General features: G+C 46.1%; 1 protein-coding gene across 5 annotated transcripts in view; it reads left to right on the forward strand.

Moving 5' to 3' along the window:
• The window catches only part of pcloa (piccolo presynaptic cytomatrix protein a), a 543,385-nt gene that overhangs the window by 363,516 nt on the left and 165,657 nt on the right, over positions 1-14,212 (forward strand). For all 5 annotated transcript variants that reach the window (XM_038811991.1, XM_038811990.1, XM_038811988.1 and 2 more), the window contains one exon: positions 13,673-13,720. In XM_038811991.1, coding sequence (XP_038667919.1) covers positions 13,673-13,720 — 48 coding nt within the window. The remainder of the gene's footprint in view (positions 1-13,672; positions 13,721-14,212) is intronic.

Raw genomic sequence — 14,212 nt, forward strand, 5'->3', positions numbered from 1 at the left:
TGGAACACCACTAGTCACCTTTCTCCATTTTGAGACACTCCCTTCCACCACTACTCTCTGTCTCCTGTTGCCCAGCCAGTTCTTTATCCATCTAGCTAGTACACCCTGAACCCCATGCAACTTCACTTTTTCCATCAACCTGCCATTGGAAACTTTATCAAACGCCTTACTGAAGTCCATGTATATGACATCTACAGCCCTTCCCTCATCAATTAACTTTGCCACTTCCTCAAAGAATTCTATTAGGTTTGTAAGAAATGACCTTCCCTGCACTAAGCCATGCTGCCTATCACTGATAAATCTATTTTCTTCCAAATGTGAATAGATTCTATCCCTCAGTATCTTCTCCAACAGTTTGCCTACCACTGACGTTAAACTCGCAGGTCTATAATTCCCTGGATTATCCCTGCTACCCTTCTTAAACAAAGGGACAACATTAGTAATTCTCCATTCATCCGGGACCTCACCCGTGCTCAAGGGTGCTGCAAAGATATCTGTTAAGGCCCCAGCTATTTCGTCCCTCGCTTCCCTCAGTAACTTGGGATAGATCCCATCAGGACCTGGGGACTTGTCCATCTTAATGCCTTTTAGAATACCCAAAACTTCCCCCTTCCTTATGCCGACTTGACTGAGAGTATTTAAACATCCATCCCTAACCTCAACATCCATCATATCCCTCTCCTTGGTGAATACCGATGCAAAATACTCATTAAGAATCTCACCCATTTCCTCTGACTCCACGCATAAATTCCCTCTTCTGTCTTTGAGTGAGCCAATCCTTTCTCTAGTTACCGTCTTGCTCCTTATATACGAATAAAAGGCTTTGGGATTTTCCTTAACCCTTTTAGCCAAAGATATGTCATGACCCCTTTTAGCCCTCTTTATTGCGCGTTTGAGATTTATCCTACTTTCCCGATATTCCTCCAAAGCTTCATCAGTTTTAAGTTGCCTAGATCTTATGTATGCTTCCTTTTTCATTTTAGCTAGTCTCACAATTCCACCCGTCATCCATGGTTCCCTAATCTTGCTATTTCTATCCCTCAATTTCACAGGGACATGTCTGTCCTGCACTCTAATCAACCATTCCTTAAAAGACTCCCACATTTCAAATGTGGATTTACCCTTAAACAGCTGCTCCCAATCCACATTCCCTAGCTCTTGCCGAATTTTGTTGTACTTGGCCTTTCCCCAATTTAGCACTCTTCCTTTCGGACCACTCTCGTCTTTGTCCATGAGTATTCTAAAACTTATGGAATTGTGATCGCTATTCCCAAAGTAATCACCGACTGAAACTTCAACCACCTGGCCGGGATCATTCCCCAATACCAGGTCCAGTATGGCCCCTTCCCGAGTTGGACTATTTACATACTGCTCTAAAAAACTCTCCTGGATGCTCCTTACAAATTCTGCTCCATCTACGCCTCCAACACTACACGAGTCCCATTCAATGTTGGGGAAGTTAAAATCTCCCATCATGACCACCCTATTGCTCCTACATTTTTCCATAATCTGTCTACATATTTGTACCTCTACTTCACGCTCGCTTTTGGGAGGCCTGTAGTAAAGTCCCAACAATGTTACTGCACCCTTCCTATTTCTTAGCCCTACCCATATTGCCTCAGTGCTCGAATCCTCCATAGTGCCCCCCTTAATCACAGCTGTGATATCATCTCTGACCAGTAATGCAACTCCTCCACCCCTTTTACCTCCCTCTCTATCCCTCCTGAAGCATCTATACCCTGGGAGTTTTAGTTGCCAATCTTGCCCTTCCCTCAACCAAGTCTCAGTAATACCAATAACATCATATTCCCAGATACTAATCCAAGCCCTAAATTAATCTGCCTTACCTGCTACATTTCTCGCATTAAAACAAATGCACCTCAGACCACCTAGAACATAGAACATAGAACAGTACAGCACAGAACAGGCCCTTCGGCCCTCTATGTTGCGCCGAGCAATGATCACCCTACTTAAACCCACGTAACCCGTATACCCGTAACCCAACAATCCCCCCATTAACCTTACACTACGGGCAATTTAGCATGGCCAATCCACCTAACCTGCACATCTTTGGACTGTGGGAGGAAACCGGAGCACCCGGAGGAAACCCACGCACACACGGGGAGGACGTGCAGACTCCACACAGACAGTGACCCAGCCGGGAATCGAACCTGGGACCCTGGAGCTGTGAAGCATTGATGCTAACCACCATGCTACCGTGAACCACCTGTCCCTTTGCGTTCATCATCTCTTCCCTGTCTACCTCTTCCCCTGAGTCACAATGAGTTTATTATCTAGTACCTTACTGGCTTTAGTTGCTGCCTCTTTACTGACCTCTAACTTCCTAATCTGGTTCCCATCCCCCTGCAAGATTAGTTTAAAACCTCCCCAACAGTGTTAGCAAAAGCACCCCCAGGACATTGGCTCCAGTCCTGCCCAGGTGCAGACCATCCGATTTGTAATGGTCCCACCGCCCCCAGAACTGGTCCCAATATGCCAAAAATTTGAACCCCTCCCTCCTGCACCATCTCTCAAGCCACGTATTCATTCTGACTATTCTTGAATTTCTACTCTGACTGTCTTGTGGCACTGGTAGCAATCCTGAGATTACTACCTTTCAGGTCCTACTTTTTAAACTTATCTCCTAACTCCCTAAGTTCTGATTGTAGGACCTCTTCCGGTTTTTTCTATATATCGTTGGTGCCTATCTGCACCACGACAACTGGCTGTTCACCCTCCCCCTTCAGTATGTCCTGCAGCCGATCTGAGACATTCCTGACCCGTGCAACCGTGAGGCAACATACCATTCGGGAGTCTCGTTTTCAACCACAGAAACGCCTGTCTATTCCCCTTACGATTGAATCCCCTATGACTATAGCCCTGCCAGTCTTTTTCCGCCCTTCTGTGCAGCAGAGCTAGCCACGGTGCCATGAACCTGGCTACCACTGCCTTCCCCTGGTGAGTCATCTCCCCCAACAGTATCCAAAACGGTATACCTGTTTTGGAGGGAGATGACCGCAGGGGACACCTGCACTGCCTTCCTGCTCTTTCTCTGCCTTTTGGTCACCCATTCCCTGTCTCCCTCACCAATCCTAATCTGTGGTGTGACCAATTCACTGAACGTGCTATCCACGACCTCCTCAGCATCGCGGATGCTCCAAAGTGAGTCCATCCGCAGCTCCAGAGCCGTCATGCAGTCTAACAGGAGGGGAAGCTGGATACACTTCCCACACATGAAGGAGTCAGGAGCATCGGCCACGTCCCTGAACTCTCACATTGAGCATGAGGAGCATAACACGGGTCTGGGATCTCCTGCCATTTTTACACTTTACCTTAACTGATTACAAATATAATATCAAATAATGAATAAGTGAAAGGACTAAAGACTTTACTTACCAATCACAACACCTGCCAACAGACAAAGAGTTAAATTTCTCCCAGCTACTGCTAATTGGAGCACTTTCCTTACCAGCCAACCAGGTCACTGCTTTTCTCTGATGTCACTCTTCAAATTTATCCCCAAAGACCCTGTGGCCGCTATTTAAGCAGCGAAGCAGCTCCGCCCACTCCAACAGCTGAATTCCCGCCAAAAAGACCAAAAGAACAGGTGCCGGAATGTGGCGACTGGGGGCTTTTCCCAGTAACTTCATTTGAAGCCTACTTGTGACAATAAGCGATTTTCATTTCATTCTGGACAGTGCTTCAGCAGGACACCGTCTAGGGCAGGGGCAGCACAATTAATGCTGTACTGTGCTGACACCCAGTCTGGCCAGCGGGATCCACTCGATCAGCAGTCAGAACTTTAGACAATTGTTAAGATCACTGGAAGTATCCCAGCCTCACTATGATCACAGCAGCCTTCCTGTTCTGTATGATAGTTCGGTAAGTATATCCAATCAGGGTGCAACAGGAATGCCTTCTTAAAGGCTGGATAATGAAGCAGTTTGCAATGATAATGGGTGCAGGTATCACAATGTGTTAATATTCATTACGGGATGTGGGTGTCACTGGTTAGGCCAACATTTATTGCCCATCCCTAGTTTCCCATCAGAAGGTGGTGGTGAGTTGCTTTCTTGAACCGCTGCAGTCCCTGAGGTGTAGGTACACCCACTGTGCTGTTAGAGAGGGAGTTCCAGGATTTTGACCCGTGACAGTGATGGAACGATGATTTTTTTTCCAAGTCAGGTCGGTGAGTGACTTGGAGAGAAACCTCCAGGTGGTGAGGTACCCAGGTATCTGCTGCTCTTGTCCTTCTAGATGGTGGTGATTGTGGGTTTGGAAGGTGCTGTCTAAGAAACCTTGGTGAGTTACTGCAGTGCATCTTGTAGATGGAACACACGGTTGCTGCTGTTCGTCAGGGGTGGAGGGAATGAATGCTTGTGGAAGGGGGAGCAATCAAGTGGGCTGCTTTGTGCTGGATAGTGTTGAGTGTTGTTGGAGCTGCACTCATGCAGGCATGTAGAGACGATTCAAATTCACTCCTGACTTGTGTCTTGTAGATAGTGGACAGACTTTGGTGGGCCAGGAGAGGACTTGCTTGCCATAGGATTCATAAGAACATAAGAACTAGGAGCAGGAGTAGGCCATCTGGCCCCTCGAGCCTGCTCCGCCATTCAATGAGATCATGGCTGATCTTTTGTGGACTCAGCTCCACTTTCCGGCCCGAACACCATAACCCTTAATCCCTTTATTCTTCAAAAAACGATCTATCTTTATCTTAAAAACATTTAATGAAGGGGCCTCTACTGCTTCACTGGGCAAGGAATTCCATAGATTCACAACCCTTTGGGTGAAGAAGTTCCTCCTAAACTCAGTCCTAAATCTACTTCCCCTTATTTTGAGGCTATGCCCCCGAGTTCTGCTTTCACCCACCAGTGGAAACAACCTGCCCACATCTATCCTATCTATTCCCTTCATAATTTTATATATTTCTATAAGATCCCCCCACATCCTTCGAAATTCCAACGAGTACAGTCCCAGTCTACTCAACCTCTCCTCATAATCCAACCCCTTCAGCTCTGGGATTAACCTAGTGAATCTCCTCTGCACACCCTCCAGTGCCAGTACGTCCTTTCTCAAGTAAGGAGACCAAAACTGAACACGAGGGCCGAAGGGCCTGTTCTGTGCTGTTCTATGTTCTAATACTCCAGGTGTGGCCTAACACCTTATACAATTGCAGCATAACCTCCCTAGTCTTAAACTCCATCCCTCTAGCAATGAAGGACAAAATTCCATTTGCCTTCTTAATCACCTGTTGCACCTGTAAACCAACTTTTTGTGACTCATGCACTAGCACACCCAGGTCACTCTGCACAGCAGCATGTTTTAATATTTTATCATTTAAATAATAAGCTCATTTGCTATTATTCCTACCAAAATGGATAACCTCACATTTGTCAATATTGCATTCCATCTGCCAGACCCTAGTCCATCCACTTAACCTATCCAAATCCCTCTGCAGACTTCCAGTATCCTCTGTGCTTTTCGCTTTGACACTCATCTTAGTGTCGTCTGCAAACTTGGACACATTGCCCTTGGTCCCCAACTCCAAATCATCTATGTAAATTGTGAAGAATTGTGGGTCCAACACTGATCCATGAGGGACACCACTAGCTACTGATTGCCAACCAGAGAAACACCCATTAATCCCCACTCTTTGCTTTCTATTAATTAACCAATCCTCTATCCATGCTACTACTTTACCCTTAATGCCATGCATCTTTATCTTATGCAGCAACATTTGTGGCACCTTGTCAAAGGCTTTCTGGAAATCCAGATATAGCATATCCATTGGCTCCCTGTTATCTACTGCACTGGTAATGTCCTCATAATATTCCACTAAATTAGTTAGGCACAACCTGCCCTTTATGAACCCATGCTGCATCTGCCCAATGAGACAGATTCTATCCAGATGCCTTGCTATTTCTTCCTTGATGATAGATTCCAGCATCGTCCCTACTACCAAAGTTAAGCTCACTGGCCTATAATTACCCGCTCTCTGCCTACCTCGGTTTTTCAACAGTGGTGTCACGTTTGCTAATTTCCAATCCGCCGGGACCACTCCAGAGTCTGGTGAATTTTGGTAAATTATCACTAGTGCATTTGCAATTTCCCTAGCCATCTCTTTTAGCACTCTGGGATGCATTCCATCAGTGCCAGGAGACTTGTCTACCTTTAGACCCATTAGCTTGCCCATCACTACCTCCTTAGTGATAACAATCCTCTCAAGGTCCTCATCTGTCATAGCCTCATTTCTATCAGTCACTGGCATGTTATTTGTGTCTTCCACTGTGAAGACCGACCCAAAAAACCTGTTCAGTTCCTCAGCCATTTCCTCATCTCCCATTATTAAAACTCCCTTCTCATCCTCTAAAGGACCAATATTTACCTTAGCTACTCTTTTTTGTTTTATATATTTGTAGAAACTTTGACTATCTGTTTTTATATTCTGAGCAAGTTTACTCTCATAATCTATCTTACTCTTCTTTATAGCTTTTTTAGTAGCTTTCTGTTGCCCCCTAAAGATTTCCCAGTCCTCTAATCTCCCACCAATCTTTGCCACTTTGTATGCTTTTTCCTTCATATTGATACTTTCCCTTATTTCCTGAGATAGCCACAGTCGATTTTCCCTCTTTCTACCGTCCTTCCTTTTTGTTGGTATAAACCTTTGCTGAGCATTGTGAAAAATCACTTGGAAGGTTCTCCATTGTTCCTCAACTGTTCCACCATAATGTCTTTGCTCCCAGTCTACCTTAGCTAGTTCTTCTCTCATCCCATTGTAATCTCCTTTGTTTAAGCACAAAACACAAGTATTCGATTCGACCTTCTCACCCTCCATTCCTAGCCTTTGACCTTCCCTGGTACCCCCAGTAGCAATATGGTTCATCCAATTCTGTTTCTGATCAATGGTAACCCCCAGGATGTTGATAGTGGGGGATTCAGCGATGGTAACGCCATTGAATGTCATGTGGTGATGGTTAGATTCTATCTTGTTGGAGGTGAATCATAGAATCCCAACAGTACAGAAGGAGACCATCCATTCCATCGAGTCTGCACTGATCCTCTGAAAGAGAACCCCACCTAGGCCCACTCCCCACCCCATCCCCATAACCCCACCTTACCTGTGGACTGTGGGATGAAACCGGAGCATCTGGAGGAAACCCATGCAGACACGGGGAGAAAGTGCAGACTCCGCACAATGTCAGACTTGAATCCGGGTCCCTGGCTCTGTGCAACATCAGTGCCAACTGCTGTGACACCTCATTGAATGTCAAAGGGTGATGGTTAAATCCTCTCTTGTTGGAGATGGTCTTTGCTTGGCAATTGTGTGGCCCCAATGATATTTGCCACTTGTAAGCCCAATCCTGGATACCTTCCAGGTCTTACTGCATTTGCCAGAGGACACAATGGAGGGTTTCCTCAATGTGAAGACGGGACTTTGGTTCCACAAGACTGGTGGTCACTCCTACCGATACTGTCATGGACAGATGCATTTATGATAGGCAGGTTGGTTAGGATGAGGTTAAGTATGTTTTCCATTTTGTTGGTTCCCTCACCACCTGCTGCAGTCCCAATCTAGCAGTTATGTCCTTTAGGACCCGGCCAGCTCTGTCTGTGGTGGTACTATCGAGCCACTCTTGGTGATGGGCATTGAAATCCCCCACCCAGAGTACATTCTGCGCCCTAGCCACCTTCAGTGCTTCCTCGAAGTGGTGTTCAACATGGAGGAGTACTGATTCATCAGCTGTGGGTGGACAGTATGTGGTAATCAGCTGGAGGGTTCCTTGCCCATGTTTAACCTGAAGCCATGAGGTGTCAATTGTTCCGACACCTCTGCTGGGTGTGTAGTGCTGGTGAGACAGGACATACCCAGGAATAGTGTTTGGGACATTATCTGTAAGGCATGATTGTGAGTATGACTATGCTGGCTGTCTCTCCTAATTTTGGCACAAGCCCGCCCCAGATGTTAGTGAAGAGGACCTTACAGGGCTGGGTTTGTCGTTGTCAATTTCAGTTCCGAGGTTGATGGGTCTATCTGGTTTCATTCCTTTGTGTTTTCTTTGTAGCGGTTGAATGCAACTGAGTGGCTTGCTAGGGCTCAGGGAGCGGTGGGTCTGGAGTCACATATAGGAACAGGTAAGGACCATAGGCTTCCTTCCCTAAAGGACATTAGCAAACAAGTTGGGTTTTTTACGACTATCAGCAATGTTTTCATTGTCGGCACAGTAGCAGAGTGATTAGCCCTGTTGCTTCACAACATCAGGGTCCCGGGTTCAATTCCCGGCTTGGATCACTGTCTGTGTGGAGTTTTCACATTCTCCTAGTGTTTGTGTGGGTTTCCTCCGGGTGCTCCGGTTTCCTCCCACAAATCCCGAAAGACGTGCTTGTTCGGTAATTTGGACATTCTGAATTCTCCCTCTGTTTGCCCGAACAGGCGCCGGAATGTGGTGACTTGGGGATTTTCACATTAACTTCATTTCAGTGTTAATGTAAACCTCCTTGTGACGTTATTAAAGATTATTTTTATGTGGACGAGGGTAATGTCGGATGTGGTGGGCGGGGAGTCCAGTACTGCCAGAATTGACCCAGTTTTAAAATTCTTTCTTGGCACATAGATGTGACTGGCGACGCCAGAATTTATTGCCCATCCCTGTTTGCTCCTTGGGAAGGTGGTGGTGAGCTGCCTTCTTGAACCGCTGCAGTCCATGTGGTGTAGGTACACCCACTGTGCTGTGAGGGAGGGAGTTCCAGGATTTTGACCCAGCGACAGTGAAGGAACGGTGTGTGGCTTGGAGGGGAAGTTGGAGTTGGTTGTGTTTCCATGTGTCTCCTGCCCTTGTCCTTCCATGTGGTAAAGATCACAGGTTTGAACAATGCTGTTGAAGGAGGTGTGGTCAGTTTGTAGATAGTACACGGCTGCCAGTGTGCATTGATGGTGCAGGGAGTGAATGTTGATGGTGGTGGATGGGGGTGCAAATTTAATTTCAATAGAAAATAAGTTGGATGCTTACTGCTTTCCTGTCCAGCTGATGATTGATTTTTGATTGATTGATTGATTGTCACATGTACCAAAGTACAGCAAAAGTATTTTTCTGCAGCCAAGGGAACGAACACAGTACGTACAGTAGACAAAAAGAACAATGGACAAAGTACATTGACGATGGTACATCAACAAACAGTGATTGGTTACAGTGCGGAACACGGACCAAACAAAGCAAATACAGGAGCAAGAGCAAAGTTGAGTATTTCGACTTCGCTTTTTCGTGAACTTCGGACCGAGGTGTTTCATTGTTTGCAAATAATGTTTCCTGCACAGCTGTCCAGGAGAGAGATTAGTCAATATTTGTGCAACAGAGAGACATCCTGTTGCTGCCTGGCAACCTTTAAACAGATAACCTTTGAACCAAAGATTTGTACGTGGTTTTCCCTTGGAATACTAATGCAAAATATGATGTCTGCGAGACAGGACTTAGTCATTGACGGTGATGGTGGTCACGGTGATGGTGGTGTCTGCTGTTGCTTGACTGGTCCTCTTGGAGGGCCGAAGGGCCTGTTCCTGTGCTCTACTGTTCTTTGTTCTTTGTGCCTAATCGGAAGAGGAGATGCTGTTCCTCCAGTTTATGGTGGGCTTCACTGGAATATTGCAGCAGACCAAGGATGGACATGTGGACGTGAGAGCAGGACAGTGAGGTGAAATGGCAGTGACAGGAAAGTCTGGGTCCCGCTTGCGGACAGACCGGAGGTGCTCTGCAAAGTGGTCACCCAGTCTGCGTTTTAGTCTCTCCAATGTAGAGTAGACCGCATTGGGAGCAGCAAATGCAATAAACCAGATTGAAGGAGGTAAAGGGGCAGATGTTACACCTTCTGTGATTGCATGGGAAGGTGCCGTTGGAAGAGGGTGAGGTGTTGGGGGTGATGGAGGAGTGGACCAGGGAATTCTAAAGGGAACGGTCCCGGTGAAATGCTGACAAGGGTAGTGAGGGGAAGATGTTTTTGGTGGTGGAATCATGCTGGAGTTGGTGGAGTATGATTCTTTGAATGTGGAGGCTGGTGAAATGAACAGTGAGGGCAAGGAGACCCTATCGTGGTTCTGGGAGGGAGGTGTGGGGGTGAGAGTAGAGGTACGGGATATGGGTTGGACATCGTTGAGAGCCCTGTCGACCACAGTAAGTGGGAAACCGCGACTAAGAAAGAATTAAGCCATGTCACGAGCACTGTTTTGGAAAGTGGTATCATCAGAATAAATGTGATGGAGGCAAAGGAACTGGGAGAATGCGATGGAGTCCTTCCAGGATGTGGGGTGTGAAGAGCTGGAGTCGAGGTAGCCACGGGAGCAGTAAGTTTGGAATAGATACTAATGGACAGTCTATCCCCAGAAATGGAGATAGACAGATCAAGGGAGCAAAGGGAAGCGCCGGAGATGGACCATGTGAAGGTGATAGAAGGATGGAAATTGGAAGTGAAATTAACAAAATTTTCCAGCTCCAACACCCTGCAGGGTCAGAGAATCGCCCGGGGCCGGCGTAAATCCCGCCCCCGCCTTGGCCAGAATCCTCCGCCACCTGGGAATCGGTGGGAACGGGAATCGCGCCCCACCGATCGGCGTGCCCTCCGCTGTGATTCTCTGGCCTGCGATGGGCCGAAGTCCCGCAGCTGTCAGGCCTCTCTCACCGACGTGGTTTAAACCACCTCTGTGCCGGTGGAATTGGCGGCGCGAGCGGGCCCCCGGGGTCCTGGGGGGGACGCAGGGCAATCGGACCCCGGGGGGTGCCCCCACAGTGGCCTGGCCCGCGATCGGGGCCCACCGATTGGCCGGCGGGCCAGTGCCGTGGGGGCACTCTTTTCTTCCGCCGCCGCCACGACCTCCACAATGGCGGAGAATTCCGCACCTTTGGGGAGGCCCGACGCCGGCGCCACTCCGCTACGCCGGGACTCCCCGCCCCGCCGGGCAGGGGAGAATTTCACCCATGAAGTGGCACCGAAACAATCGTTGATGTCCTGATAAAAGAATTGTGGGATGGGGCCGGAGTAGGACTGGAACTGGGAATGTGCCACATAGCCCATAAAGAGACAGGAAAAACTGGGGCCAATGCAGTACCCGTAGCAACACCTTTGTTTTGGAGGAAATGAAACAGGTTAAAGGATGAATTGTTCAGTGAGCGGAGAGGTTCATCCAGACAGCTGAGAGTAGTGGTGGGTGGGGACTGTTCAGGCCTCTGTTTGAGAAAGAAAGGAAAGCCCCCAAACTATCCTGGTGGGGATTGAAGGTATAGAGGGACTGGACATCCTGGTGGGGAATGGAGGTATAGAGGGACTGGACAACCTGGTGGGGAATGGAGGTATAGAGAGACTGGACATCCTGGTGGGGAATGGAGGTATAGAGGGATTGGACACCCTGGTGGGGAATGGAGGAATAGAGGGATTGGACATCCTGGTGGGGAATTGAGGTATAGAGGGACTGGACATCCTGGTGGGGAATGGAGGTATAGAGGGATTGGACATCCTGGTGGGGAATGGATGTACAGAGTTGAAAAACTAAGGGCAGGATTCTCCATCCTGGCATGTGTTCCCAATGGGGCAGGGAATTGGGTGTCAGGGAAAATCCGAATGCGATGCACCGACCTCCCGCTGGCAGCATGAACGAGGTTCACTATGCATGCTGGCGGGGGGGAGGGGGGGGGGGGTGTAAATGAATGCAAATGGGTCTTAGGGTCAGTGCTCAGTGCTCCGGCCTCCCGTGATTCTCCAGGGGCAGCGGCCAGGAGTCCTGTGGGTACGGATCACTTGTGGTCTCTACCAGCGTGGCCTACCATGGTGGACCTCACGGTGGGACAAGGACCACTCCAAGGCCATGCTGGGAGAGACAATCGAAGCCAATCCCTGGGAATCCCTCATATTCCATGCCATGCATATATTTGCACGGCAAGAAATGTGGAATGGCATCCTGCTTTACGACCCTTTTGAGGATTGTAATACTTGCGCAATTCAGCTGGGGCGAGAGAACAGTCCACAAAATGGAGGATCCAGCTGTAAATCTTTTTATGAAGAGCTCCCGTTTGACTGAGAAGATTTCAGACCAATTCATCTCTGACAACCTGCTCTGAAAACACTACTCACATTTTTACAGTTGTGATGAATTTTACCACAGCAGCTGAAACTATTTACATCATTCGAAAATAATCAGCAACTTTCTAAATAAAACATCCCACAATATCCTTAAAAAAAGTCCATTCATGATATCACCCTGTTAATGGTTCTACTTTGACACCAACATCCCCCCCCCCCCCCCCACCCCCCCACCACCACCACACACACCCAAGGTGAACCTACCTAGCTGAACTATTGTTAGCTTATGGACTGATCCAAGATAAATTTTCGATCATTAAAGCAAATCAGTTTACCAACTACAATCTGGGTCCTGAAATGAAATTTCCTCTCTCGGGGTTTTACAACCAGCAAGGTTATCTCAGGGTAGAATATTTCTGCAGGTATGTTATAGCAGAAAAAAAACCTATTAATTTTACCAATATCAGGACCTAGAATCATAACTTTAGAATTCTAGGATATTCTTATTTGCATGTGGGTTTGTGAGGATGCAATAATGAGAATGCAGCTTTTTTAAAGTTTGCTTTCAAGCAGGAGATAGATACAGCTCTTGGGGCTGAAGAGATCAAAGGATATAAGGGGGAAAGCAGAAACAAGTTACTGAATTTGATGATATGCCATGATCTTAATGATGACAGAACCGACTCGAAGGGCCAATTGGCCTACTCCTGCTCCTCTTTTCTGTGTTTATAATATTTATTATAAGCACCAATTATATATTACATGATAGTAATGTAGTCTATATCATAGAATAAATGGAAATGAAAGCTTGTTATAAAATTACTATTCTACTTGTCCTATCTTAATAAACAATTTTGATGTGTTGAGAAATATTGACTAAAGAAGATAGTACTTACAATCTAGTATGATTTCTTAAGAGTTTGAAATGTCTTTGTCTCAAACTTTTTCGGGAATTCTAATTTTAAAACTCTGTCCCTTATGTTCCAAGGCAGCTGTCAGATGTCTCTCGAAGCTGTATTGGCACTTTAGGAAAATTCAACTGTTACCAGTCAAGCTTGTATTGTCCATTGCATTGCAGTAAAAACATTTTAAAGAAAGCATTATAATATTTTTTTTAAACTGTAAATCCTTAAGGATCATTTTTGCTATCTTGCTTCTCCCAAGTCTTTGGCTGATTGGTTGCCTTCTCAAAGTAAGGCAATTCAAGGTCGTGTTGAGATCCCATGCTATCTAGTTTTTTGGAAATGATTCAAATGCCATAGAGTATATTTTAATTCCTTAATCCAATCAACATCCCCATTTCTTTATTAAATGTGTTATTTATTTTACATTCCAATGTCAACAGATCCTCTAAAAAATTCCAAGATCTTGGTCAGGATCCAAACCTTTGCCATAAAACAGATCTGTTCTTCTTTGGCTGATGCCCTTTCTGTCTAATAGGTTTCATCAAAACGTGTTCCTTAGTTTTTGAGATATAAAGGCTACCAAACAGGAGCAAAAATCGGCACTGCCGATCTTGAGTGGCGGAAGTAAAAAGTGACAATTATGTAACTTATTTAATCATTGTGTGAAAAAGCCATTTCATCTAATTTTCATTATGTTACAGCCTCCAGAAACAGTGAACAAGTCACGTTCGATTACTGGTGAAATTCAGGTAAAATTCACCTTTCATTTTATGCCATATTGCAGTTCGTGCTTCATTTTTCTAATAATACCAAATATAATTACTAAATTAAGATTTCTGAAGCTGTTTGCCAAAATCTATCTACTGTCCACTTTCATACCCACATGAGATTATTGATCTAAAATCACATGGTAAAAGTACAGTTCAAAAATTGGCCCAGATTTAAACAAAACACGGCAATAATTCCAGATTTATGTCTTCCTTTAAATTGCAAACCTTGCAATTTCGAACAGCAAATAAATCCATATCAGGACAGTGCATAATGTGAAAGATGTATAAACCAAGAGAATTAGCGAATAAACCATGTGGCTCATGGGAGAAGGAGGGGCTTTGACTCATGGAGCACTGGCATTAGTACTCAGGGACAAGTGATCTATTCATTTGGGATGGGCACCATTTGAACTGGATTGGCACCAATGTCCTGATCAATTGTCTTACTGTGGGCTGTAGACAGAGCTTTAA

Source organism: Scyliorhinus canicula, chromosome 11, assembly GCF_902713615.1.
Source record: "Scyliorhinus canicula chromosome 11, sScyCan1.1, whole genome shotgun sequence".
Taxonomy (NCBI): Eukaryota; Metazoa; Chordata; class Chondrichthyes; order Carcharhiniformes; family Scyliorhinidae; genus Scyliorhinus; species Scyliorhinus canicula.